This window comes from Eutrigla gurnardus, assembly GCF_963514095.1.
Source record: "Eutrigla gurnardus genome assembly, chromosome: 11".
NCBI lineage: Eukaryota > Metazoa > Chordata > Actinopteri > Perciformes > Triglidae > Eutrigla > Eutrigla gurnardus.
In genome coordinates this window covers 15,956,520-15,983,856 of record NC_139925.1, presented here as the reverse complement: position 1 = coordinate 15,983,856, position 27,337 = coordinate 15,956,520, and the positions used below count along the sequence as shown (strand labels likewise).

The following is a 27,337-nucleotide window of genomic DNA, read 5'->3' as shown; positions in this document are numbered from 1 at the left end:
CTGATGAAGATCATGTGGTGGAATGAAAAACTCCAGAGCAGCAACCGAGTTACCGAGACACTGAGGTGTGATTGTTTTTTCACACAGTTGCTCCATGATGTGAATCTCCCGTTCCACCCCATCCCATAGGTGCTCTATTGGATTGAGATCTGGTGACTGTGGAGGCCAAATTAGTACGGTGAACTCACTGACATGTTAAAGAAACCAGTTTGAGATTAGATTGAGAAGATGGTAACGCTGTGATCATAATGGGATGGACATGGTCAGCAACAATATTTGGTATGAATTTTTTGACCTATAATATTACTTTTTATTACTTTTCCACATACTATACTGTGACTTTTTTCAACTTTTTACACATATTATACTATGACTTTTAATAACTTTTTAGACATACTATACTATATATATATATATATATATATATATATATATATATATATATATTTTGTTTTTTCAATGCCTTTTTTAGACATACAATACTACTTTTTTGACCTGTCGACATACTGTTCTATGACTTTTATGACCTTTTCGACATACTATATTATGCTTTTTCATGACTTTTTCAACATACTATACTATGACTTTTTTTAAACTTTGTTCAACAGAATATCCTGACTTTTTTATTTATTTCGACATACTATACTATGCTTTTTTTTTGACAGTACTGTTTTTTAAAACTTTTTTTTCGACATATGACTTTAACAACAGTATAGTTTGTTGAAAAAGTCATAATTACTTTTTCAACATACTATTCTATAACTTTTTTAATTACTTTTTGACATACTAAACAATTACTTTTTTTATTACTTTTTCTACATACTATACTAGAATATCAAATATATACTATATCGAATGATATATGTCGTTTTGAGTGTTTTTGTATCATGGATCATGCAGCGACTTCTGTAGATGGAACTTTTTTTTTATTAAGTAAACACTGACAGTTAAGATAAGAATATTCGATAATCCGACTGTTCTATAAACACATTCACTTACACCAACAAATGTCTCAGTTGTTCCTTTTATATAAATATATACTGCTCTGTATGTTTTTACCTTCATATATTGGCACTTTACAAACAAATATTGTCTTTACGTAAAGTAAATATTCCTTTAAAAGACACAGATGAAATGATGACTTTACAGACATGTTTGATTTTTCTCCTCAGCGAAAAAAACGGCGTCGGCAGCAGCTGATCTGTGGTCAGATTTGTGTCCAGAGATTTAAAGTGACACTGCAGGGTCAACAACACGTCAGAGTTACATCTAACTGTACGCAGACACAATACTTCTGACTTCTACTATCGTCAGCCTTTCTGTCCGGCATACACTGGATGATGTCATTGTTTAGAGTGGGAGTCAGGATGTGGTCATATAGTTTAGCGTGAAGACTGAAAACGGGGGAAAAAAACAACTCATTCCAAAATACAACAAGCAGCATCTCTACAGATCACTGATTAACCAGTTGTATTTGTTTGTTGTTTTAAGGAGAATCATGCACTAACTATCTCTTGAACTGTGTCTTCATTTAGTGGTTTTGCGCAACTTTGTAGTAAAATAACGGGAATGTAAAACACAGTTTGTGGTTTTGGGCTGGAACTATTTCTCATACAATCTGTGTTTTAATAATAATAATAATCCATAGGACTTATACAGCAATTTTTTTGCATACTCAAAGACGCTTTATATGAGATGTGATTGACGTTTTTTCTGTTTCTGTCCACAAAAAGTGTTATGGTTAGTCTATTTTTAAACTCTGGACAGGGCCAGGATGGCTGTTTTCCCCCTGCTTCTAATTTTATGCTAAGCTAGTCAAAAAATGGTCTGACTCCGGCTTTGAACTGAACACAAAGACACTGAAATGCTTAAGTTGGGGCTTCGCTTTAAGTTAGTGGCAGTGACAAACAAGGAAACTGAGAACATTCCACCATGACATCCAGCCAAATACCCCCTCAGAAGCATTTTTAGCGATGGTCAACATTGTTTAAGATAGGGCTATCAGCCGAAGGCTTAGTACTAGCGTATGGTACATTATGTATATCTCGTTAATTACCCCACTAATATTGCAAACTTCTGCAATAGTACACATAGGGTCTGTACTCACAAAACGAGGCATTTGAAAGTTTGTAAGTACACCAGGAGTTTATTTAAAAGAACACCTGCCTGATAGCTTCTATCCTCTGCTGCTAACGCTAGCGCTGCGTCGACGCTGCTTCCGTGTTTACCAAGCTCTTGCCGTCACGTGAGTTTCATGTGAGAGTATGAAAAAGTTTTGCTGAATTTTTAAAAATGCTTATATTATCAGGTCAACAAGTGTTGACAAGTGTTGACCTGATAATACAAGCATTTATAAAAATGTGTTTTGTGAGTACAGACCCTATGTGTACTACTGCAGAAATTTGGTAACATTCCATGCATTATTAGTGGGGTAATTTACGAGATATACACACTGTACCATTGCGCCAGTACTAAGCCATTCGGCTGATAGCGGCTATCTTGACCAATGTTGACCATCGCTAAAAATGCTTCTGAGGGGGTATTTGGCTGGATGTCATGGTGGAAATGACCTAGGGTGCATTTTACCCCGAACCATCACTTTAATAGTTTCTTTGAATTTCTTTCAGGCCTTTATCAGAATGAGTGTTGGTTTAAAGGTTTAGGGGTGCTTTGCTATAAACATCCATCAACTGGAATATATTTGAATATGTTTTGACTCCAAGAGTCTCTGGTCAGTGTCTTTCCTCCGGCTGCATGGTCCACAGCGCCCTCAGATGGTCTGGTGGAGCAGCATAACAGTAAACACATTGTCCTCTGACTCCGTCCACACGGCTCCCTTCAGTTCCAGCCTCACTTCTTCCCCCTCCCTCAGCGACAGGAGGCTCATATTAGTGACCGGCCCTGCCTCCGTCACCTCCCGGCGGTGAAGAGACATCGGAGTTAGGACTGACACCCTCCTCAGCAACACGTGAGCGGGACCCGGCCTCAGGTCCAAGGTGAGTACGAACAGGTAAATCCCGTTCAGTGGAGCCGTGAAGGTGCCGGTGTTGGAATAAAACTGACCCTGATTCAGTGATGCTTCAAACACGATGACGTCGTTTGAGATGCTCAGAGGAAATCCAGCCACAAGCAGCAGGGACTCTCCTGATGGGCTGGACGAAAGGGGAGCAACACCTGGAGGGGAAGGAGGAGAAGGAGTCAGTACAAGGTGATCTGTTGATGAACCACAAAAGGTACAGGGATCTACAGGGACCAAAGAGCTTGCCTACTTGTACTGGCAGATTTGTTCTTTAATAGAAAAGTTTAACTTCACGGTTTTGACATACCGTACTATTAATATTTTGCCTATTATTTTCGATATGTTGCATTAATACAGTGGTCCAAGGAGTTGTCACACACTGAGGCTGTTTATTTATCATGTATGTTAAATGTAAGTTAAATTGTTGGTAATGACCTGGTAGAACTCAAAGAAGCCAAACTATACTTTGGTTTTTATGACAATGTACTATTTTGACATGGGTTTTATGAAATACTTTACCATGACACTATATTGTGACTTTTATGAATTGTTTTTATGACATTGTGACTAACAATATAAAAAACTTTTTTACGACAAACAAGACCTTTTTGTTAAATTTTTCATGCAAGTCTAAAAAAAATGTATGACATAACTATGACATACCATAGTATGCATTTAATGACAATTTTATGCTAATTCATTTTTTAATAAAATACTAAACTATGACATTTTTATGACACTACTATGTCTCTTTATGATATAATAATATGCATAATAGATAGGAATACTATAACTTTTGTATATGTTGTGGTCCAAGGAGGAATCACATGCTGAGACTGTTAAGTTGTCGTTCATAACAATCAATGTAAGTGAAAGAGTGTCGTTAATGTAACTTGTTAGAGCTTAAGGTGGCGATTATGAAATACTGTATATTTATATATGAAAAATTACTTATGATTTTTATGAAATACTATACCAGGACTTTGTACAATTACTTTATGGCTAATATACTACAGCATGATGACATTTCTAAACTATACTTTGTGTTTTTAATGCCATACGTTACCATGACATTTCTTTTGACATTTTATGTTCGTGTCATACTATAACATTTTTTTAGAGCATTTTATGAGATTAAATAATGACATTTTTATGACATAATTTTGTGGCACAGTATACCATGACATTTGTATATGAATGACATAGAATGTCATAACATACTACGACATATAGTATGTGTGAGAGACTGTCGAGTTGTTCTATCTCCCAATCAATGTATAGTAAATGTAAGTTGAAGTGTGGATAAGGTCTTAAAAGGTACAAAATTTAAGTTCAGAATTCCTGCACATAGCCTACTTTGTACTTCTGTATCTTTTTGTGGTTGCTTTGTCAGATGGTGCAGTTAAGAGAGTTTAGTAAATTCAACTTGAAACACTCATGTGAGCAGATCTCACAGAAAAAGTAAGACATTAAGGAGAACATGAAAATGTGCTTGCATCAAGTCCACATTCACCTGATGACTCCCTCCTGCTCCGAGGGTTTCCTCCTCTTCCTGAACCTCCTCCTCCCTTCCTCTTTTCCTTCTTTCCGTCTTTGTTCTTTAAGAGCTGCCACAGCTTATCGAGCTCCAGCGTGGCCTCTGATCCCATCAGCACGTCAGTGTTACTGAAGACGTTCTTGAACACCCTCAAATGTTCCTCCAGCCCTCTCTTTAGCCACATCACCTCCTCCTGCAGTTTGGCCTCCACACCACCGGGTGGCGCCTCCCTCTCAGTAGAAGTGTTGCAGGGTTTCTCCTCCAGCCGAAGCACCTTCAGCCCCAGCTCCTCCACTGTTTTCTCCAGATTCCACAGATCGCTGCCGTCTCCTCCATGATGCGGGCGCCTCCCCTCAGGGTGGAGGAGCAGTTGGCGCTCCCGGGCTGGAACTCCATCACTGCTCATCCTCATGCTGCCAGGGGGCCAGTCGTCATGGAGGAGGCGGGAGGAGGAGGGCTGGTCAGCAGACGGTACATCCTCTCTGCTTCCTGGCAGCAGAGGGAGAAAGAAATGAGTAAGAAACTGAGCTGGTGGTCGAGAGGTGACCATTTAATCACGTATCTAAAAGGCAAAACATTTCTTAAATACTAATACATTGTATTACAAATTTGATGTAGCCTACTTGTATGTCAGTATTTCCATTTTATGTAACTTTATACTTCTACACTATATTTCTAAGTTCATTCCTATGTTTCCCCAACCCATTTTCATTCCCAAATCGTCACATATGAACTCTTGGTCAAGGCCCCTTGTGCGGCTTAGGTCAAAGAGTAGTTTATATTTTTTTAATAAAGGTTACCAACTGAACCTTTAATGCAGCAACATTGCATTAGGGAAAATGTTGGAAGGAGTTTAAAGTTTAAAGATTTAGATAAAGTGAGCATTGTTTTAATCTGAAGAATCAGGTTTCATTTCTCACAGATTGTCTTCGTGCAGCTGGTTGAGAATTCGCGTTTTGGTGATTGATATGGAGTTGCTGTAGTTTTTATTATTAGATTATAATTATGGATGCATTCATGCATAATTACTTTATATACTGCTGGGTGGCTTAATCTATAATAATTGATTTTAATCAGGTTAAATGATTAATACAAACTATAACCAACTAATTATTATGTATTAAGTACCTCAAAATTGTACTTTCAGAAATGGACCACTAAAACTAAAACCTCTGCTTTCTAGCTGAAGCTATTTATGTCAGGAGGTTCCTACCTGGCTTGTTGCCAAGCAGTGAGGTGATGCTCAGGTCGTGTCTTCTCAGTTGCTCTTGCACGAGCCCCAGCTTCTCCTTCAGGACTGGAATGGAGAGGGCCTCCTGGTCCTGGGCAGTCCAGTCCAGGAACTCCAGCACCTCCTCCCCCATCAGCAGCTCCAGCACGTCACTGTGTCGGACGGCGTCCGTCAGCAGAGACTTGAAGGAGCCAGACAGGTGTTGCATCTCCTCCAAAACTCTCTTGTCTGCGTCCTTCAGGCCGGAGACCTCAGCCAAAGTGACCGTCACTGAGCTGCTCAGCTGGGCCAGGCTGTGCTCCAGAGTCCTGGTCCTGCTTTGCTCCGAGGTCAGAGACTCCTTCACCTGCCGGACAAGGGAGCGAAAAGAAAGGATGATGTTTATTTTCAAAACACTATTACATCTCTCTATTGTTTTCTATGCACACCCAGACCAACAATGTGGATCTCTAAATACTATCTGACTTCCTGCTGATGGGTACCCTGACCTGAGCCTGACAGTCCAAGTTCAAGTATTTACATACACAGTTTGCAGAAGTCTTGTTGCCACGAGCATTCTGTACGTTTGTTGCATGCTGTAGCCCTTTTCTCTCAAATGACACATTTTAGTAGAGGAACAAATCTTCTAAAAATGCTATAGAATTTCAGATGGCCCTTGTAATGAGAGATACATGTGGTGAAGCAAAAGCTGTCCATTTGTGAAACATCAACCACATCACTCAATTTGCATTCAAATATTTTCATACAACCACCCATTTCAAAAGCTAAACATATTAAAGTAATGACCTCAGGGGTAGCCATGCGTTAGGGGCCTTCATTCCTCCTCTAGTAACAATAAGCTTAAACTCAATAAATATACAATATAAAGCTACATTATGCCAAAGATTCTGCTGATAATATATTTATTTTATCGAGACAGAAAGTAGAGTCTGTCTCTTTACTAGAAAACAAAGCGTTTTATTCTTCATACCTCTTGCAGCCCATACTGGAGCGCCTCCACCGCCGGCTCCCAGTCAGCAGCCCCACTCCACTGCACCGCCTCCCCCTCGCTGTCCTCGTCCAGGGCGAATCTGTTCTCATTGGCCAGCTCCGTTACATTCGCCACGCTCTTCTCCAGTCGAGCCAGGGAAGCTTGCAGCCTCTTGCAGTCGCAGTCTCCGGACGTGTTGCGCTTGTAGACGACTTCGTACAAATAGTCCACGTCCACGTCCATCTCATGCAGCCGATCGCCCTGTTGGCTGAGGTTTCCCGCCAGCTCGCCCACCCGCCCCAACACCACCTCCCTTGCCGCCTCCACCTCCAGCCCCGTCTCCATGAACTGCATCTGACTGGTCCGGGCCGTCTTGTTGATCTGCTTCTCTAGCTCCTTTAAGTCCCGCCTCAGCTGCTGGACGGCCCCCGAGGTCACCTCTACGTCCTCCATCAGGCCGTCCACCTGCACATGTGATGAAGGATCTATTTATTTATTTAACTTTTACAATAAAACTTCTTTAAAAACTTTTGTATCTGTCTTGCTGATATTTACATTGATAAAATGTATATTTGTATCCCAATTAATAAATAGCCATAGAGTCATGTGAGGATTTCAATATTTTCATTGTATCAAGTTGAAATTTTAGATGTTGAAAAAGTACATACAACTGCTTGGATTATTATTAATCAAAGCTTGGAGAAACCAGCAAGAGCATAGAAATGCAGAAATATGTTTCAACTTTAAAATTACGAGATCTTGGCCAATAATATCTTGAGCCAGAACCCCCTTGAAATGGTTTGGGAAGGTTTGCATTGAAAGCGTCAGCCCAAATTCTCATGTTGTATTTAAACCCAGATTTTAGAAAGTAGGTTACACACAATACTGCACTGTTTCCTGCTGAATGTTGACCTCAGTCATACTAATGTTGATTTTCATCATCTGGTCCAGATAGATTTTATATCTTAAGAAAAATAATGAATAAATCATGAGTATACAATATATTATTATCTAATATTGATCTATAAAAAATGGTCTATATCTATTTTTTTTTCAGGATGTTGGGGGTCTGTAACGATCCCCGTATTAATCCTGGTGAGTTTTGGTCTCAAGTAAAGAAGTAAGACAATGAATGTTGCGGCCTGCAGGGGGTGCTATTTAACAGGACTCTGCAATAATTGATCATGGCTGACAGTGACTATGAACAGGAATATGGCTGACATACATGCTGTGTTTTGGTTTGACCCACCTTCACTGTGTTGTTGACCACCATGTTGTCCAGCTGCTCGACAGCCTCCCAGAGCGCCGAGGTCTGTGAGGGTTGCAGTGGCGGGCGGCTGGTGGGCAGGGAGGGAGGAGAGGGATGGTCCTCTAGTCGAACCTCAGGAGTCTGATCCGGATCCTGGCCTGGCTTAAACTCAGTTAGCGTGGCATTCATGACCTGCAGGCTGACCTGGGATCAGAGACACTGGTTAAATGCCTCTGAGGGTGTTTAATCATTATCAAGTAAAAACCCTTTAAAACAAATAAATTGATACTTTAGAGACAAATCATTTTGGTTTTACTTTCTGGAAACATTTGATTCAAATTTTACAAAGTCAATGTTGAATCATTAACTGAAAAGTGTTGAGAGATGAATTAATACTGAATTTAATCATTATTTGTAGCCTTGATCGTTATTAAAGAGCCATCTCTGACTGTTATCCATTTACCTGCAACATCTTCTGGTGGCGTTTCAACTTCATGTCGATGTCGGTCTTAAAGCTGGTGAGGTTGTAATGCAACATTGCATGCTGGGAGTGCAGTCTGTTCTCCATGTCTGTCCGCTGGCTCTCCAGCTGCCTTCGGACCTCCCTGATGTGCTGAAACACCTCGTCTAGTTTGGTATCCAGGCGCTCCTCCGCTGCCTCGTCGAGCTGACCGACTGGGGGCCCCACCTGCATCGCCACACCCAGCTGGGTGCTCTTCAGCTGGGCCACGTCATGTACCAGGTCCCCTACCTGCCGGCTCAGGTGCGCCAGTGAGCGATTGAAGCCCTGCAGGACCGGCTGCAACTGGGACATGACCAGGGCCATCATGTCGGGGACGGGGAGGGCTGCAGGCGTTTCTGGGTATGAGAGGGTGTCAGCATCCACGTCATCATCTGAAAAAAAGAACTCATTCAATTACAGATGCAATTCATTTCATTTGAGGCTGCTCACCAAAACCTGTCCCTGCTTATATCCCCAGGCTTCAGAAAAGTGCCATATTAAATCTAAAAACATTTTGTGTTGCCATATTTCAAATTTAGCAACGCATAAATATTGAATCACAACAACACAGAATTGAAATACTTGAAATACCGTCCCCAGAGTCGTGCATAAAGTTAGCATAGTAGCATATGTTATTGGTTGACCCGTTGTTGGCGCTAGATGAAGCACAGAAGAGCACAATATTAGGATGGATCCTCTGGGAAAATATGAACCAGATTTCAGGCAGAGCTAAAATAAAAATAAAATAACAAAACGTTTTTTATAATCCCACCCACACTCACAAAAACACAAAGCTAATCTTAACAAGAGAGAACACACACACACACACACACACACACACACACACACACACACACACACACACACACACACACAGGCTGGTGATTCATGGGCCTCTGGGGACCAGTCGTTGGTTGGCTCCGCTCTAAAATGAAACCAGTTTAGTTTCCAAACTGGAATATAAACATAGCACGACTGGAAAACACTCCAACAGGGAAACAAAAATGGATGAAATGGCTCGGATGACTCCGAAAACACTGATGTTGATGACATACAGAGGAGGTGGCAGAGATTCACACACGCTGTGTTTCCAGCAGGAGAGATGATCAGAGATTAGATGAGTTTTCACAGAGTTTGTTTCTGTTGGTTCAGTCGAGACCGACACAGTGAAGCCAGAACACACACTGACCGCAGGACTTTACCGGTCCTCCAGCAGGACTCTGCCGGTCCTCCAGCTGGACTCTGCCGGTCCTCATTCTCGGGGACTCTGTGTATCCATCTGACGTCTGCATGTTGTTGGTGTTTGAAACAAACATTTCCTGCTATTTATCTGTATCCTGATCACGTTTAAATCTAGAGCACCATCAAACTCCTCTCAGTGAAATATCCAACTTTGTTTTTTTTAAACTTGATGGTGGAAGGAAGGTCCAGGATCTGGTTTATATCTAAAAACTGTTTCCAAGTCAATATGTGTCAGCATCTGCATATTAAACCACAATTGGCTTTTGAAATATTGATGTTACAAATCTGACTTGATTACGATTGAATCTCAGATTTTAGGGAAGTGCAAACAAAGCTCCCACTTCAGTGGAGGACTGTGAATACACCTTTGTCGAGTCAAGATCAGAATTTGAGGGGATATAAACATTAAACGAAACCAAGAGGGGATTTTTGCTAGAGAATTAGGATTTTTTTTTTTAAGTGGGGACATTTATATTTTTCCAGTCTTCAATTCTTCAAAGAGCCGTTTAAAGGTTCAGACTTCCCATCAGGTTTAGGTTCAGTTTAGGGTGAGGGGGGTCAGGAATGTATCATGGCAATGAGGGTCCCCACAGGTATAGAAATACAAACAAAAGTGTGCGTTTTCCTAGGGTCACTGCTGTCACTCTCCTCTGGAGACACAGTCCAGACAAAACTACCTTAAAAAAACACACACAAGCTTTCATCACAACCTGTTTTCATTACAACAAGCCAAACTCTCCCACATGCTGCAGGGTCCTGAGAGGTCAAAGATCGCAGTACAGTGAGGCCACGCTGCAACAGGAAGTTCCAAGTCACCTTTAGCTGCGGGGGTGGGGGGTGCTGCGGGGGCGTCGGGAGGGTGAAATTCAACACAACTCCGTCAGCTGGCAGTGTTTCTATCTAATGACTGTCAGCGTGATTTACGGAGCCGGAGCCAAGTCGACTTCCTGTCCGGACAAAACAACGTCTGTTGCACAACTGTGGTTCTGTATTCTTCTTCTGACATTTTGTTGTAAATGTCACAATTAAAAAGGTAAGACGACACCCTAATGAGACACGTGGGGAAAGAAAGACAACACAGCAGCAAACTGAGCACTGCACGAGGAAACCGCAGTGAATGGAGACCTCAGTAATTATCACCTGGTTTGTTCACCTAATGTTTAAAATGCATTTCTCATTTTAGAGCTCTTTGTTGTAAATAAAGATTTATTTAAGAGATAAACATCCAAACGGGACAGATATTAATCACATTACTATGCCTGAAGTTTGACCATCATTATACATTATATTACCATTCTTACAGACTGTCCACCTCGAGAAAACGACCACATAGGTCGTGTGTCAAGCACCGAATTACGACCATATGTTACGTTTCAAAATAGCGCGCCCTCTAGCGGTCAAGTAAATATCGACACTCCGGTGTCTCAGACGATCGCCCCCCCCCCACACGTCGACCTAACCCTAACCTTAACCACTACTATCGTTGCGGAAGAATCTCCGCAATACGCTCCCAGAGGTCGTATTCGAGTGCATGGACCAACGACAACTGTGGTCGTATGAGTTGGAGGACTTGTTGCATTCTTAGTAATATTTAAAAGTAGGTATATGATTTCACAGAAGTAAAATAAACGTAAACTTGTCAGCTATAGCTAACTAATCGTAAAGGGCCGAACAGATTTAAACTCCAGATGACTCAATGAAAAGTCTGTACTGTTAGCTAACACATAGTTTCATTCAATAGACGCCACTGTCTAAACTCACCAAAAAGGCAGGATTACATGTAAATGTAGTCCTGCCAGGAAGGAAGGACTCATCCAAAAAACTGACTGGATTTGAAGGGACTGATGGAGCTGCAGAATTTTCCTTTGAGATGATGTAATGTTGCTGGTGTGAGGTCAAAGGTCAGAGAGAACAGAGTAATGTGGGAACCTCAGAGTGAGGTTGATCTCCAAACAAGCTCCACATAGGACGGGGGTAGTGTGTGTGTGTGTGTGTGTGTGTGTGTGTGTGTGTGTGTGTGTGTGTGTGTGTGTGTGTGTGTGTGTGTGTGTGTGTGTGTGTGTGTGTGTGTGTTTGTGTGATGTAATGCACATGCTGGTCTGGTGACACAGGAGGTGTGATATAGTGTCATCATATAGTCCACACACACACACACACACACACGTAGTGTATGGAAACAGAAGAAAGGGAGGATTTCCTGAGAAGGAAGTGTGTGTGTGTGTGTGTGTCAGTGTGTGTGTCTGTGTGTGTGTGTGTGTGTGTGTGTGTGTGTGCGTGCGTGAGTGTGTGTAAGTATAAGTGTGGTTACTGGATGCCAGGTGTCATTGCAGAGGAATGTGTGTGTTATAGTTCCCTCATAGGATGTGACACACACACACACACACACACACACACACACACACACACACACACACACACACACACAGGAAATGTACTTAAAGTATTAAAATGTCCCATGTTTGTTTTGTCCAACCAGTCCAGTCGAAAACATCAAAATTATTACTAAAACATACCTATTTTTGACATTATATCAAGGAAAAGCAACAAATCTGGAACCATGAAGCCATGTTGGCCATTTTGACCACCAGCAGACATTTTAAGGTTATAACAATATAGATGTACAGAGCCCTGGAGAGGCCATCCGGTGAAAAATAATATATTATTATATTATATGTTTTACTACATTGAGCGCACGAGATACAACTCATTCCCACGTTTTAATTAATTTGTGGCCATGATTTAATTATATAGTTGTTTTAATTAAATCTTTTTTTATGGCCTCTCCAGGGCTCCGTACAGATGCTACAGGTCACAGTTTTAGGATCACATTTGGCCGAAACTCACCAGAAGGGTGGTGTTTCGGCTGCCCATGTTGACGGTGGGGGTGGTGGTCGTAGGTGTCTGCAGTGTGGCCTGATGTGTGATGGGGGTTGTGGTCATGATTCGGGCTCAGGGTATGGTGTGTGGGGTTGTGCTGGTTGTCCTGATAGTCGGTGTGGGGTACTGCCTGGTGGTCGTTCTGTTCGCGGTTTGGGTCGCTGCGCTGCTGCTGCTGGAGACGCTCCTGCTGGAGACGCTCCTGCTGGAGACGCTGCTGCTGGAAACGCTGCTGCTGGAGACGCTGCTGCACACCTGAAACACACACAGGTGGATATCAAATAAAGAAGGGAGAGAGCTAAACGTAGCTGGACATTCATGGGATTTGTTGACAATAATTAAAATATGAAATATCTTCAGCCTTATATTCTAAGCGTCATCAGTAACTGTTTTGCAGAATAGATCCAGACTGAAGAATCTATTTGATGGATTCCCCAGTAAGTCTGTCCAGATGTTTATATTGGTATCCTGGTCTTGATATCCAGGACATGTGTACATGGAACAGGTCATAACTCCTCAACATCTCAGTCACTTATTAAAGTGGCAGTCCGTAACATTTTCATCTAATTGTTTTTTAAGTTACTATCTATCAAAGAGTGAATCAAAACAATGGTACTCACGTACTGTACTTTAAAAAAATGCACAGAAAAATGACAAAATATTGCAATATTACAAAAACAAAATAAAGTGTGCCATTAGTACTTCTATCTGAATACTGAGGCACTGGCAAACACGCGCACACACGCACACAAAGTACTTCAATTCAATGAAGTGAATTCAACCTCTCCTGTGTAAAATCGAAGAGAGAGGGGGGGGGGGTCAACAGGACGTCAGGCAGACAGGTAGAGAGTGAGACAGAGGGGGCTGATGGGAAACAGGCTGATGTATTTGGGGATTTTCTGAGTTCATTGTTTAAATCTTCAGTTAGAGAGACAGCAGGAACAAGGAGCTCCATATCAGTGACCTGCAGTCAGCGTAGAGGGCAGGAATACATCACGCTGCCTCTGCAACACTGGAGATGAAACACAAAGAGGAGGAAGTCCTGCAGTGTCATCAAATCAGTTTCCTTCACTCCTGTCAACTCTTCTCCTGAGATCAAAATCTGTTTTCCCATAGAAAAACTTAAGACGCCCCTTCAGGCAAAGCAATTGCTTTGATTTTAAAGCATTTATCCAACAGCTATTGGATGGATGGCCATGATAGTTTGTACAAATTTGGAGTATGTTTAAGAGAACATTAGTATCCTGGTCTAGATCATCCAGGAAATAACATTTACATGGAAAATTAGAAATCTGATCATAACAATATCCAATGGATCTTAATTCCTGAACATCTCAGCTACTTATTTCTAAGAATGAACACATTTTGATGTTAAACACATTGATTTGTCATTGCACCTCTATAAAAAGCAGTGGAATAAACCTATGGAGAATTTCATCAGGTGGACATAAACACCACTCCTAATGATGGATCATGTTGCTCAACTGCTGGATGCGAAGAGCTTAGCTGTTCGCTAGGGTTAAACACAGCAACTGAAAAGGTGGTATGTTAATGTGGATTTATTTCTGCTGAAAACAAGCAGGTTTAAGCTTTGTTGAAACACTAAAAAGGTTGATCTTTCTGTGCACAAACACAAACTTCTATCCTTGATGTAACCCATAATGGAGAGATGACAGCAGCCTGAGAGATGACATTCTCTCTTTGTGTTACCATCGCTACACTTGTGTAGTTCACACTACTGAAGCTTTATATCAGCTTTAGGTAAACTTGAATATATCAAAGAAACCATGAAAAAATGTGTCAAATTAATTATTCAGAATGTATTATCTTCTTCTTTCTTAATAGGTTTATCTTATAAAGTATTATTGACAAAAAGCCATCGTGACTCAACATGTGAAGTTATTAAAAAGTTTTAACTGTACAATTTGAGCAGCAGTATCGATAGCAGTATGTTTCTTGACTCCCGTTGTACAGGAGCTGGACGTAATAACAGAAACAGATCTATTGTGTGTAAAGGTTGTAAAATGTGTTGTGATGACTCACCTCTGAAATGTCTGTATTTCAAGGTGTTCCTGTTATTGTGTCCAGTCTGTTTCTGCTGGGCTGCAGTTCTGTTGTTAATTTAATTATGGTGACATCACTTCGCAGGAAGTCAGTTCAATCGGAGGCGTGGTGGGAGCGGACTATTCGTACCATGTTGAGGTGTGTGTGTGTGTGTGTGTGTGTAAAACTGCCCTCTTTGTTTGTGTTTCTTTGTTAAATCAAGCCTCTAAAGGCCAAAAGGTCTATTTTGGTCTGAATTCTTTCCAAAAACATTTTGTGTTTTGATTCTCAGAGATCTTTGTACCACTCATGGTACAAATATTTCATGTTATGTACACTACCAAAATTATGTACATGGAGATCAAAACGCTGTTCAATGGTGAAACGGGACTGAGTGAAAAAGCAGACAAAAGGGCCGCTAGGACCGAAGGCTATTCCACTACCCAGCCCACTCCTGGTTGTCTCACATGCAGTTGTCGGAAGATAATCTGGAAAATAAGACTTCACCACTGCGCCCAAAATTTTACAGAGGCATGCTCCATCCTGGCAACCCTCAAGCTACACTTGACAGGATAGTGGGACAGAGCATGGGACCCTGATGGGACAATACGAGGCTTGGTGCTCAAACTTATTCAAAATTGATGGACAATGTTTGCCTGATTCTGGAATTTTATTGTTAAGATGCCAGCCGTATCGGCCCAGATAATTGTACTAGGCTACATATGAATCCCGTTGTTGCAGAATGACAAGCGATCCTTGAATCTTGAACCCTTTTACAAGCTATAATTAACAGGTGTGTGGCTTCTTGAAACTTCACAACAGAAATAGAAGGTTAGTGGAGGGTTAGCACTACTGGAATTTGACTGGGGAATATCATAGGGCCCAAGATCTATTTGTAAAGAAGACTGATCTTCCACCTAAAAGCATGAAGGACCATTAATAAATATTGAGTAGCCCTCTGCCATCGGAAAGTTTGTGGCAGGAGTTTGCAAACGTTTTGATCAGTGGAAGGTCAAATCTCTTGGACTACAACATGTGCGAGTGAAAGGCAAACATGTAAAAACGCTGTTCATTCTCCTTTCCAGATCTGAAACATGTCCTTCACCAGGGCGGCAATCTAACCCCCAGCCAACTGTGCTTGGCTCTCTCTTCCTTTACTTCATCAGGTCACAGTAACATTCATCCACTGTCAGGCTGCTAGGAACTCTGACCTCTGTGTACAGTGTTTAAAAGTATTGGTATGTACTCCCCCTGCTTCAATGTTAGTCACTGCTGAGGATGTGTGTGTGTGTGTGGGGGGGGGGGCAGCTCACCCAAACCCTCTTCCCCTGGGGAGGGAGGTTGGGGTGAACTGAAGGTTTATCGAAGCTAAACGTTGCACTGTAGCTTCACAGCTTCCTTGCTTTGTTACAGAGGCATGAGTCAGACTGCTCTGACACTGTTAACAAAGTGTGTGTGTGTGTGTGTGTGTGTGTGTGTGTGTGTGTGTGTGTGTGTGTGTGTGTGTGTGTGTGTGTGTGTGTGTGTGTGTGTGTTCCCAGGCACAAGGGAGTCTCAGAGACAAAAGAAAACAAAGGAAAATCACAGATGGATGCTTGAGTCCTCTGTGTCAAAAATGAAAGTTAGAGCTTGACTGAAGTCACCACTCCAACATCCAATATGAGTAACAGACAGCTATCCACACGGAATAAAATCACCACATATGACACCTTTTGGTTCAGTCTGGGATGAACTGCTCCAAAAGTTTGTGGTGATCTTTGATGTATGGTGAACTCCAAAAAATAAAGCTGAACCTTTGACATGTATGAAGGTGAGCGGTGTAGCAGTGTCATCGTACCTGGAGCGTGGAGCTCTGTTCTCACGTCTTCAGATCCTCCAATCAGAGCTGAGCTTCCAGAATCCAGCTGTGCATCAGACTCTGTCAAAGTCAAACACAAAAACAACCCTTTAACACTATATATTTCCCATTCTGACATTCAGTTTGGAGTTCAGGAGATTTTCGAGACGCATTGAGATTGTCTTGAAATGCATTGAAGCAGCTGCCATGTAATTGCTTGATTCGATAATTGCAGCAATTTAAAGTTTTTTTTTTTCAATTTTATATATATATAGTTTCAGCACAAACAAAAGGGGAGACTGAGAATAGAAGAGAGGACGTCCGTCTTTAGATAACTGGTAAACACTGCAGTTTCCCACACTAAAAAAATCTGGACTGAATTAAGTTCCTGCGCGATACCAAAGTTTAGCTGTTTATGTAAAAATAGACTCCTGTAGAGAAAAACAGAACACAGAGAACAAGGGGGTCGAGTTTCTACTCAGCAACACACTGAAACCAGATTTTGGATCTTTTCCCACAAAAAGTATCACTTTATTGTGTGAATTGTGCTGATTCAGGGGTTTTACTTCTAGTGGAGTATTTCTACACTGTGGTATTACTAATTTAACTTTAATAGATATGAGTACTTCTTCTACCATTGGCAACAACAAAGTGACACTCCTGCTGACCCACCTGTGTCCTCACAGTTTTCTCCTCCGTGTCCCGGACAGCAGTGCCACAAAAGAGCGGTGATGATCTCCTGCTTCTGCCTGTAGACCGGCCGATTGGACAGCTTGTACCTACACACACACACACACACACACACACACACACACACATACACACATTTGTTGAAGTCAAAACTCAATATTTGAAACTGCAAAATACCTGAAATTCAATTTAAAAGGCCCAAAACATCCATGAGACAGACAACAGCTGGAACAAGTGGACAGGAATCTGATCTCAGATCAGAGTTCTGCCGCTGTCAGCTGAGAATTAAAACGTCACTCTCCTCCAGAAACTTTCCAGGAACTGAAGTCAAACAGTGTGGATTAATTATCTGATGTGGTTACAACAGGGTTTCCTAAGTGCAAATTGTTTGTATAAACTGCTCTTCACGTCTATCTGATCCTTCAGTTGAAGTGAAGACAAGAAAATGTGGAAAATCGGATTTACAGTTAATGAGGTTTTTAAATGAAATGTTGTGACTCTGGATCAGGTTTCAGGAAACGTTCCTGACTCTTAGTTTAGTAGTTTTATTAACGGTCTGTTTTAATACAAAGACGCCGTTAGAATTCAGCTGTACTGTATCCTTTAGGGCATGGCTGCCTGTGATTGACAGGTTAAATTAATTTTAAGCTATTTTTAAAGTTCCAGTCATTTTTCATTTGCTTCACAAATATGATAATACGCTTATTTTCCTTTAAATAATGTTATTAATTGCAGGGTATTTGTAATAATGTTGAGGTTTGGGCTGCTGCAAAACAAACATTGTCACTTTGACTATTCACTTTGGCATCACTATTTTTAATTACCAAACAATCAATTGATCATGGGAGAAAATAATCAGCAGAGTAATCCAAAATGGAAAAAATCACTAGTTAACAGTTGAAAATAAGATCCACCTCAACCAACTACAACAATAGATCCTGATTTTACAGTTGCAAGGGACACTTTTCTACTTTTAATATTTTTACATTATGAACCTTATACTTTCACTGAAATGACATAATGCAGGACTGTTTACCTGTAATGGAGTATATTTATAGTTGGTATTAATACTTTTACCGACGTGAAATATCAAAACTTCTTAGCTGCTGGCAAACACACACCAAAATGTTCCCCAAATCTTAAAATGAACCTTAAAAAGTAAAAGGTACAACTGTTCATGGAAACATGCTCATAAATAAATTTAAGAGGACGACTTAAGTAATGCCTTCCAGGACTTTTCCTTTCCTCTCCCGTTATTATTTTTGTGTACTCACATGATCGCCTGACAGTCGGGTGACCCACTCGGACATGGACTCTGAGACCTGATGGTGTACTTCTCTATTCCACACTCCATCGCCTTGGTAACCACACGCCTGTGCACAAACGCACACCAGTTCCTGCAAAATACACACACAGAGTCAAGATACTGACATGCTTCAGGAAGCTGGATGATTGTTTGGGGTTTGTTGTTGCCTCCTTCCTGTTTGGGGTCAGAGGTCAAACATAGTGTCCTCTCCTCAGTGTCCGGCAGAAGTTAACTTAAAGCAATCATTTGACGTTATGGGAGGAGTTGGACTAGAAGACACATGCCACCAAAACAGTCTGGCACAGGATGGCTTTCATAACAAACCATAATGTGTTAATCTGTGAATTTTAGAGGAGTTGGACAGAGCCAGGCTTGTTGCCCCCTTATGTCCTTGGCCTATGGCCTTTATGCGATCTAGTCGCTAAGCTGACCAGCTGCTGCTTCATATTTACAACAGTATATAGACAGTGATATAGATTTGACTTTCATAGAGGAAGAGGATGGGCATATTTTCCAAAATATCAAGCTATTCCTTTAACATCCATCCATCGTCTACCGCTTATCCTGTATTCAGGGTCGCGGGGGGGCTGGAGCCGATCCCAGCTGTCATTGAGCGAAGGCAGGGTTCACCCTGGACAGGTCGCCAGTCGCCTATCACAGGGCTGACATGTAGAGACAGACAACCATTCACACTCACATTCACACCTACAGGCAATTTAGAGTCATCAATGAACCTATCCCCGCTATTCCTTTAACAATACAATCATTTTGGGCTTACTTTACCCACTCCAATAAGTCTTAGATTTTGCTGTGCTGGCAAAATGATATCGTAGATAAATAATAGAGACATTTAATTGGTGGTGAACCAACTTGGTGGATGTTATATAAAGTGTCAGGCTGGCTATGGTTATTAGTTTTCTTATTGTTAACAAATCAATTGAACATTTAATGAGGTTTTACTTAAATTTAAATATAATGAATTCTCACACACACACACACACACACACACACACAGAGTGAAGTTTAATCAGTCACTGAGTAGCTGTGGTGAATAAGGACGACTATAAATTCCCTTAGTGGTTAAGGGCGTTCAACATGCTTGCAAAAGATACATTTACCAGCTAAAAACTCAATTATCTGCAAAACATTTCGTCTCGAATCAACAGGGGAGGTCAAGGGTGGCAAGTTATGGGGGCCCATGTTGGAAAGTCAAGTTTCCCGAGACAAAAAATAACCACAAAGAGATTAAAAATGACAATAAAGAGGCACAAAACCACAACACTTTCAGTCTGAGGAGGTGGGGGCCTTTAAATGTCTTCACCCAGGGAACACGTCTCATCTGTGGTTGTAGAATAAATTGAAAATGTATTGATAATATCATCATATCATTTCATATGAGAATATTTAAATGTATTTGTTTCATTTATTCCCAGGACTCTTGTCTTTTACCTTATACACCCTGTCTAATCTGGTGATGTTGATCCATTTGTCTCATCACTTCCTGTCTGCTTGACAGAAACTCTGTATTTCTGGAAGTGACTCAATATGCAAACACATTCATTCCGTAAACAAACACAAACTCACATTAGCTCAAGTTTTATTCATAATTCAACATCCCTCTTTTCCGTTCCGTCAAACGTACAAATATTCTTCATCTTTTTTTTTTTTCTTCAAGATTTTTCAGGCATAGACGCCTTTTATTAGCAGTGGACAGATAGGAAAGACAGGAGAGAGAGAGGGGGATGTGACATGCAGTAAAGGACCTCCGGCCAGGATTCCAACCAGGGTCGGCTGCGTAAGTGCGTACATGGCATGCGCTCTAACCACTCCGCCACCTGCGCACCAAATCTTCTTCATTTTGAACCAGAAAAGAGACAGATCCTCCTGGATCGAACCGTGACTCCTGTACCATTACACCCTGTACAGTTACACCCTGTACCGTTACACCCTGTACCATTACAACCTGTACCATTACACCCTGTACAGTTACACCCTGTACCGTTACACCCTGTACAGTTACACCCTGTACCATTACAACCTGTACCTTTACACCCTGTACCGTTACACCCTGTACAGTTACACCCTGTACCATTACACCCTGTACAGTTACACCCTGTACCATTACAACCTGTACCTTTACACCCTGTACCATTACACCCTGTACAGTTACACCCTGTACAGTTACACCCTGTACCATTACAACCTGTACCTTTACACCCTGTACCGTTACACCCTGTACAGTTACACCCTGTACCATTACACCCTGTACCTTTACACCCTGTACCGTTACACCCTGTACAGTTACACCCTGTACCATTACACCCTGTACCGTAACACCCTGTACCATTACACCCTGTACAGTTACACCCTGTACCATTACACCCTGTACCGTTACACCCTGACCCAACCAACAGATTGCAGCTAGAAGAAAGGATCAGATGAGAATATTATACAGGAATATAATTATAAATCCCATTGTTTCGACATAAGTATTCTGACTCAGAAAAGCTGTGTGTCATTTCCTGTGACATCTCAGGAGAAACATACACACACACACACACACACACACACACACAGGAAATTCCTCCTCATCCTGAGCCACTGTAACAGAAAGTATACACGCACATACATATACACATACAAATACAGCGTGTGTACATACAGTATATATATAAAATTGCGGCAAGGTGGTGAGACTCAATGTTGGAATATCAGCTTTGGGTCCAATAAGCTTTTAATAGTCCCGCAATAAGGAAATCTGATATCCACCCCAACCTCATACCTGTGACGAGCGTGCAGTAGATAAATATCCATACAAGGTATAATAGTAGTTAACAGTTTCAAAATATCAGCAGGCTTATAGAGGAAATGTAGAGATTTGTGGGCGCTGGAACAACATCAGAGAATAAATCTTTCTCTTCATCTCCATCTTAATTTGTCCTGTCAGACTGAACTCACTCAACGAAAGCCTCTCTTTCTCATGTGTTGTTCACATGATGTAGATTTATCTCAGACATTTATATCTATTATATCTGTCCTCATCTAACCTGAAAAAAAAAAAAAGGAAATAAACCAGTGGTTCCATTTCTGTAATAGCAGAATTAGACTGGGGCAAAGTTTTACATTTGTAAATTAATTAAAATGTGTCAAGTCATTTAAAATATTGCTAATAAATTAATGTCAAATATTATATTAGACACAAAATGATAAGGTATTTGGAATACAGGAATACATATTTATGTTGTACTATTACCCTGTTATTTATTTCAGGAGCCTAAATAGGAAGATATATATTTATAAAAAACAAACCAATGGAAAAAAAGTGCTACCGTGGAGCCCACACTGTCACTAGCACTTCCTTCATCGATATTTTTATTTTAGGACAGAAAGGGCTACACTATGGGTTGTCAAACTGATTCAACAGCAAAAAAGTGCTCATGCTTATTATGTGCTAACATACTCTGCAAATAATCTACAGGTTTGTATGTAGAAACGTCAGTCATTTCAAACCATGAGAGCAAAATTTCAAATTTCAAACCGTGAGAGCAAAAACCCCAGGCTGAAGTTCATACTCATGTGTAATGCGCCTTTGCAACCACTTTAAGTCTCTCTTGTTTTCTCTCTCTCTTTTTTTGCGATTGAAATATGGCCCACAACTACAAAACATCCCAAATTAACCGCTGGATTGTGTTGAACACTTCAGACTGCGGAGATGGAACCCCTCCAACACAAACATCCAGTCATTTGGTTTAATTTTGTGCTGTCAGTCATTTCGTAAGAGGAGGCGTCACTTTGTCAAAACAGCACAGAGACATCTCTTCTTTATTTGGGGGACGTGCCTCGAAGTGACATAGGCTCACAGCTGGGATGTGTAAAACTGTCACTTTTGGCTGCGTTTTGGGTGAGCGTTCAATAAAGAGGTCGCTTTCAGAGCGAGACCTTGACTCGTCCTGAGAGGGATGGAGGGAAACAAGCTGCAGGGTTTTGGGTCCAAGAGTTCAGGTTCAGATTTAAAAGATGTTTGCGTGCGAGTCAGAGACAGAATAATGAATACAATGAAACAAATGATTACAATTTATTAATGCAAGGGCACACATTAGTCTCCCTTTCTCCACAACACCGACTGGGCTCCATGTGTTGCTGACTCTGAATGCACCACAACGAGACTGACGCAGGACAGTGTGGTGGTCGAGCATGTTGCTTTTACGTTGACTTTTGGTTATGTTGTGCAATATTTGTTGCAACATTTGTTGCACAACATAAACATTTTGAGGAGATATTTTGCTGTTGATTCAGCCTCGATATGCTCCCTTGTGTATGTAGAGAGAACCTTATTGAAAATCCCACATTTGTGCTTATCATCAGATTTACTGTCTCAGCAAAATGTATCCACCTGCATGATCATCAGTCTGATAACAACATTGCTTTTAAATCCTGTTTTTTCCCACTTTTCTTTGGACACCGAGTGTCGTCCTTTCATCTGCCAGCTGCTTGTCTCCTGATAATGGCCGAATAAGCAGTAAATGATGCCTTCATATTCACGTTATCCGCAGCTTCAGCCCTCTTTGATCTGAATCCGTCTGCTCACTGAGCATCTTCTTCTTCCTCCTCAATTTGTGTCAACTTTTACTTTGAAAGGATTTCAGTGAGGCCTTTGATAAAAAAAAACATCAGCACCCTTGGGGCCCACAGCTCAGAGAAAAAAGAACAAACTAATCTTAATCTCAGCCTGAAACTTAAATGAAGAAATAAAGAGAACAGAGCTCTTCAAAATAAGAGCATCTACTGCTCATCCTCTCTGCAGCAAGTTTTGTGTTATTTTCAGAGCAGGGAAGTAAAACAAAATTCAAGTAAAAACTACACATGGAAAATGACGAATGTGTAAAAGTCAATTAGAAATCTAATCAATGTAATGTATTAAAACGAGGTTAAATACCGAGTAGTTTCCGCTTGTAGTTCCTGGTCAACTAGATAAAATAATAAAATAGATATTTAAAGAATACAAAATTACCATAATAACCAACACCAGAAGTTTTTTTTAAGTTATTTCAAAGCATCAGATTATATCTGCTTTCATCCAAACAAAAACCTTTTCTACCTCCACTTCATCAGCACTTAGTACTTGTTGACGTCTGACCTCTGAAGTATGTATTACCCCTTACAGTAGTCTTTGTGTTTATGGTTGTGCTAATTTTAATGTATTTGTATATAGTTTAATCTACAGCAAGGCATCAGATTCTATAGGATGATAGCAGGCAGGGCGGTAGCTCCCATGACAGAACTCATCCACATCCCAAGAAGAGAGGAAGAAGGCCGGGATGGGAGCGAAGCTAACACATCTAGGACCAAAGGCTATTCCAGGTCCTGGCTAAGGTCCAGGGGCAGGAAGAGTTTAAATAAGCCTTCAGACTAACCCAGCAACAGGAGGTCCATGACTGTTGTCTCTTTACAGAGACCTAGCTACACCGTGGCATCCCGAATCAAGCTGACAGAGGGCAGGACTCTGGTGAGACGAGAGGAGGTGGACTCTGTGTTTGCACCCATGAGGCTAGCTGCTCAAACGAACACTGTGTCCCTGATGTTGAATTGACGGTTAAGAGGTCATATTATCTGCCCAGAGAGTCACCAGTGTTTTTATTTCAGGTTTTGCCTTCAATTAAGAAAGTACAATTATGATTATTAACAGAAAGTGGTGGACAGTATGACTGACATTAGTAGTGCCCCTGCAGCTACAGGTTTTATTTTTACTTCACACATGAAATAATAAACCAATGTCAGCTCAGTGTGAAACCTGTAGCGGCTTGGTCTAATACCTGGAGGACAAACACCTACTGTGTCTGGGACTCATAAAGTCATGAAATTAATGTGTGGCGTCTCGGCTGTGTGTGTGTGTGTGTGTGTGTGTGTGTGTGTCAGAATCAGCCTGGGTGGTACCAGCATATTATAGGCATGCTGGCAGTCAAAACATCGAAGCGCTCCCTGCTTGGAACTTCTATATGCGATAGGTATGACTCATGCGAGTGTGTGTTATTGTACTTCTATCTTTGTGAGGAACAATTATGATATTGATATTTTCGGAAAGTGACGGGATGTTGTGCTGTGCTCACTTCCTCAGAGGCCTCATGCTTGGTTTTAGATTTACATGAGAGAATCGGGTTAAGATTACCAGTATTGTCATTGTCTGCTCCTTTATACTTCTACTCCATTTCAGAGGGAAATATTGTCCTTTTGTACTTTACTACATTTATTCAACATTTTAAGTTACTTTGCAGATTCAGACTTTTCATACAAAATACACATTAACTAATAAAGGATGGTGTATTACTATAGATACCCAGCAGTAAGTAAAATGAGCTGCAGCTGGAAATTTGAAATGATACATTAATAAGTATAATCCAATAACATATATTATAATTCTGAAATGGGCCATTCAATACGATGAGTACTTTTCTGTTGTTTTCTTAAAAAAAAAAAAAACAATCTATATTACATTTGAATATCTGAAACATTTCCCAAGATACAGATTTGGTGAAGATGTTATGGTCCTGGAAGTGGCAGAGAAAAATATTAATCACAATTTCTGCTTCACTGGTCATCAAACTCATGTTACATTATCAACTGAAAATGAAGCATATGTAACACAAACACCAGCACATTTTTTGGGCTAGTTTTAATGGATTTGTATACAATAAGCTAGTTTAGTCCAGTGTCTCCCAACCTTGGGGTCGAGCCCTCCAGAGGGTCACCAGATAAATGAGGGGCCATGAGATGATTAATGAGAGAGGAACGAATAGAGAAAATCAGTTCTAAATTCCTGGACTTTTCTCACATATTTGTGAAATACTGGATTGTTTGAACATTTATTTAAATGAAACCATGTGAGCTCTAGAAGAAATTGGTTGTATTTTATGTTTGTTGTATATAATATTTCTCTGAGATGCACTGCAGTAGACATTGCATAAAATGGAAATACTCAAAGTATAAGAACCTCAAAATTGTATGTACTGGAGTACTTACTATTGTTACTGATGGGAGGGTTTGGACTGGATCAACAAAATGAGTTGTAATTGAACCAGAATTCTAACTACACACGTGCAATGTAGTTTTGTTGCAAAAACCAAAACTGTATCTTTTACAAAGAATACAGTTATAAAGAGTACATTACGAAGACTAACAATTCTTTGGCTGCCTGGGTCAGATGGAATTTTTCTCTCCTTCCACAATCTGTTGCCAGTTTTCGAAATTGCCGTAGTTACGTGAAAACGCAACTTCCAAGCTAGCAACCCTGTATGCTTGTTTGCTTCTGTCAGCAGTCATCTCGCGGTTGTCCAAAATAACATTGATTCATCATTTTGTCCTTGTATGTTGAAATAATGTTTTAAGTTATGAGATATTTGTGTGAAATAGTCATGATTGTAACATGGATTCTTGAGTTATGGCCAAAGATGTGATTTGTGAGGTCATAGTGACCTTTGACCACAAATCCTAATCAGTTCAGCTGGACGTTTGTGCCAAATTGGAAGAAATTTGCTCAGGGCTATTGACGTCACTCTAAACTTTGACCTTTTGACAACACAAAAAACATAATGCCTCCGGCCACAGCTAGCTCTCCCTCGTACAGAATCATTATAAGTGTTGACACAGCTCTAAAACAAAGTGTGGATATCTGGTCTGGCTTTGAGAATAAAACATTGACAAGATTCATTTTCTGTCAACTAATCGATTAACTGACTATTAATGGCAGCTCTACTCTCGACTTGTGAATGAAACTTTCTCAGACGGGAAAACAGTTGAAAGCAGGGAAAGGATGTATGTGAAGCTTGAGTTCAGGATGTTTTGGGACTCACCCGGTTCGGGCTGGGAAGTTCCCTGTCTGTCCCGGAGGGGGAGTCTCTGTCGCCCTAGGGTGAAGCCTCTCAATGAAGGGGGGATACGCTGCTCCTCCTCCTCCTCTTGGTGCCAGCTCATCCTCATCCTCCTCGGGGTCTCGTGCTCTCACATCACAGTGAGCACTAACCAGTAAGCCGAGTACCAGCACCAGTTCTCCCACTGCTGTCATGTCTGCTCCCCTCCACATTACTGAGTGGAGGCTCGCACGCCCACCGGCTGCTTTTAAACGGGTGGGGGAAGGAGAGGGAGGGAGGCCACACCTCCTGTTTCCTTGGCATCCCCCACCCCCCATCTCGCTGCTTCTTCTATGACTACATTACATTTGATCTAATCCATCATTTTATCATCCTGATTTTCCACATTGTAATTTTGTTATTATCTACTGCTCGTCTGGAAGAAATTCTCAAAAAAGAAGAATAGCCTACTGTTAAACTACAGTGTAGAGAGAAATCCTGCATACAAAGTTTTACTTAAGTAAAATTACAAATTACAAACGTATTAGTATTAATATTAAAGTGCTAAAAGTTACGGTGGTCATTATGCATAATGGCCCATTTTAGAATAAATATTACATTATTGGATTAGAATTATTGATGCATTCATGTGTGTCTAAATGTGGAGCTAATTTGAATTACTTTATAGACTGATGGGTAGTTTATAACACATAATGTGTGCATTAAAACAGAATATTTGTGAGTGTAAATGAGGCAGCAGAGGTTTCACCTAGTTCATACACTCCTTTACTCTCTCTGTCTGTCTTCAACCTTTTCCTGTGGAAGTGATAAGAACAGAGGATATCCACCAAACTGCAGGAGAAATGACCTCCTTCCGTTCTTTCCATCTGTGTGTGTGTGTGTGTGTGTGTGTGTGTGTGTGTGTGTGTGTGTGTGTGTGTGTGTGAGTGCTGCTGGACATTCTTCAAAGGGCTGTTTGAGAGTTAAGCC

The 27,337-nt window shown here is 40.9% G+C and overlaps 1 protein-coding gene across 1 annotated transcript; it reads right to left on the bottom strand.

Annotated features, from left to right (window-relative positions):
- Positions 1 to 1,006: 1,006 nt before the first annotated feature.
- mmrn2a (multimerin 2a) lies at positions 1,007 to 26,572 on the bottom strand. The gene is made up of 11 exons (XM_084021562.1): positions 26,351 to 26,572; positions 18,472 to 18,594; positions 17,180 to 17,286; positions 16,508 to 16,588; positions 12,595 to 12,882; positions 8,470 to 8,900; positions 8,007 to 8,210; positions 6,758 to 7,222; positions 5,770 to 6,133; positions 4,533 to 5,045; positions 1,007 to 3,174 (listed from the first exon to the last, which is right to left on the bottom strand). The coding sequence occupies exons 1-11, from the start codon at positions 26,560 to 26,562 to the stop codon at positions 2,771 to 2,773; spliced, it is 3,192 nt and encodes a 1,063-aa protein (XP_083877688.1). The 5' UTR covers positions 26,563 to 26,572; the 3' UTR covers positions 1,007 to 2,770.
- Positions 26,573 to 27,337: the final 765 nt, after the last annotated feature.

Coding starts and splice junctions, on each gene's coding strand:
- mmrn2a (XM_084021562.1), bottom strand. CDS start 26,562: ATGACAGCAGTGGGAGAACTGGTGCTGGTACTCGGCTTACTGGTTAGT. Junction 18,595..26,350: donor AACTTCCCAGCCCGAACCGG/GTGAGTCCCAAA, acceptor TGTATTTTGCAG/GAACTGGTGTGCGTTTGTGC. Junction 8,211..8,469: donor GCCACCAGAAGATGTTGCAG/GTAAATGGATAA, acceptor CTCTGATCCCAG/GTCAGCCTGCAGGTCATGAA.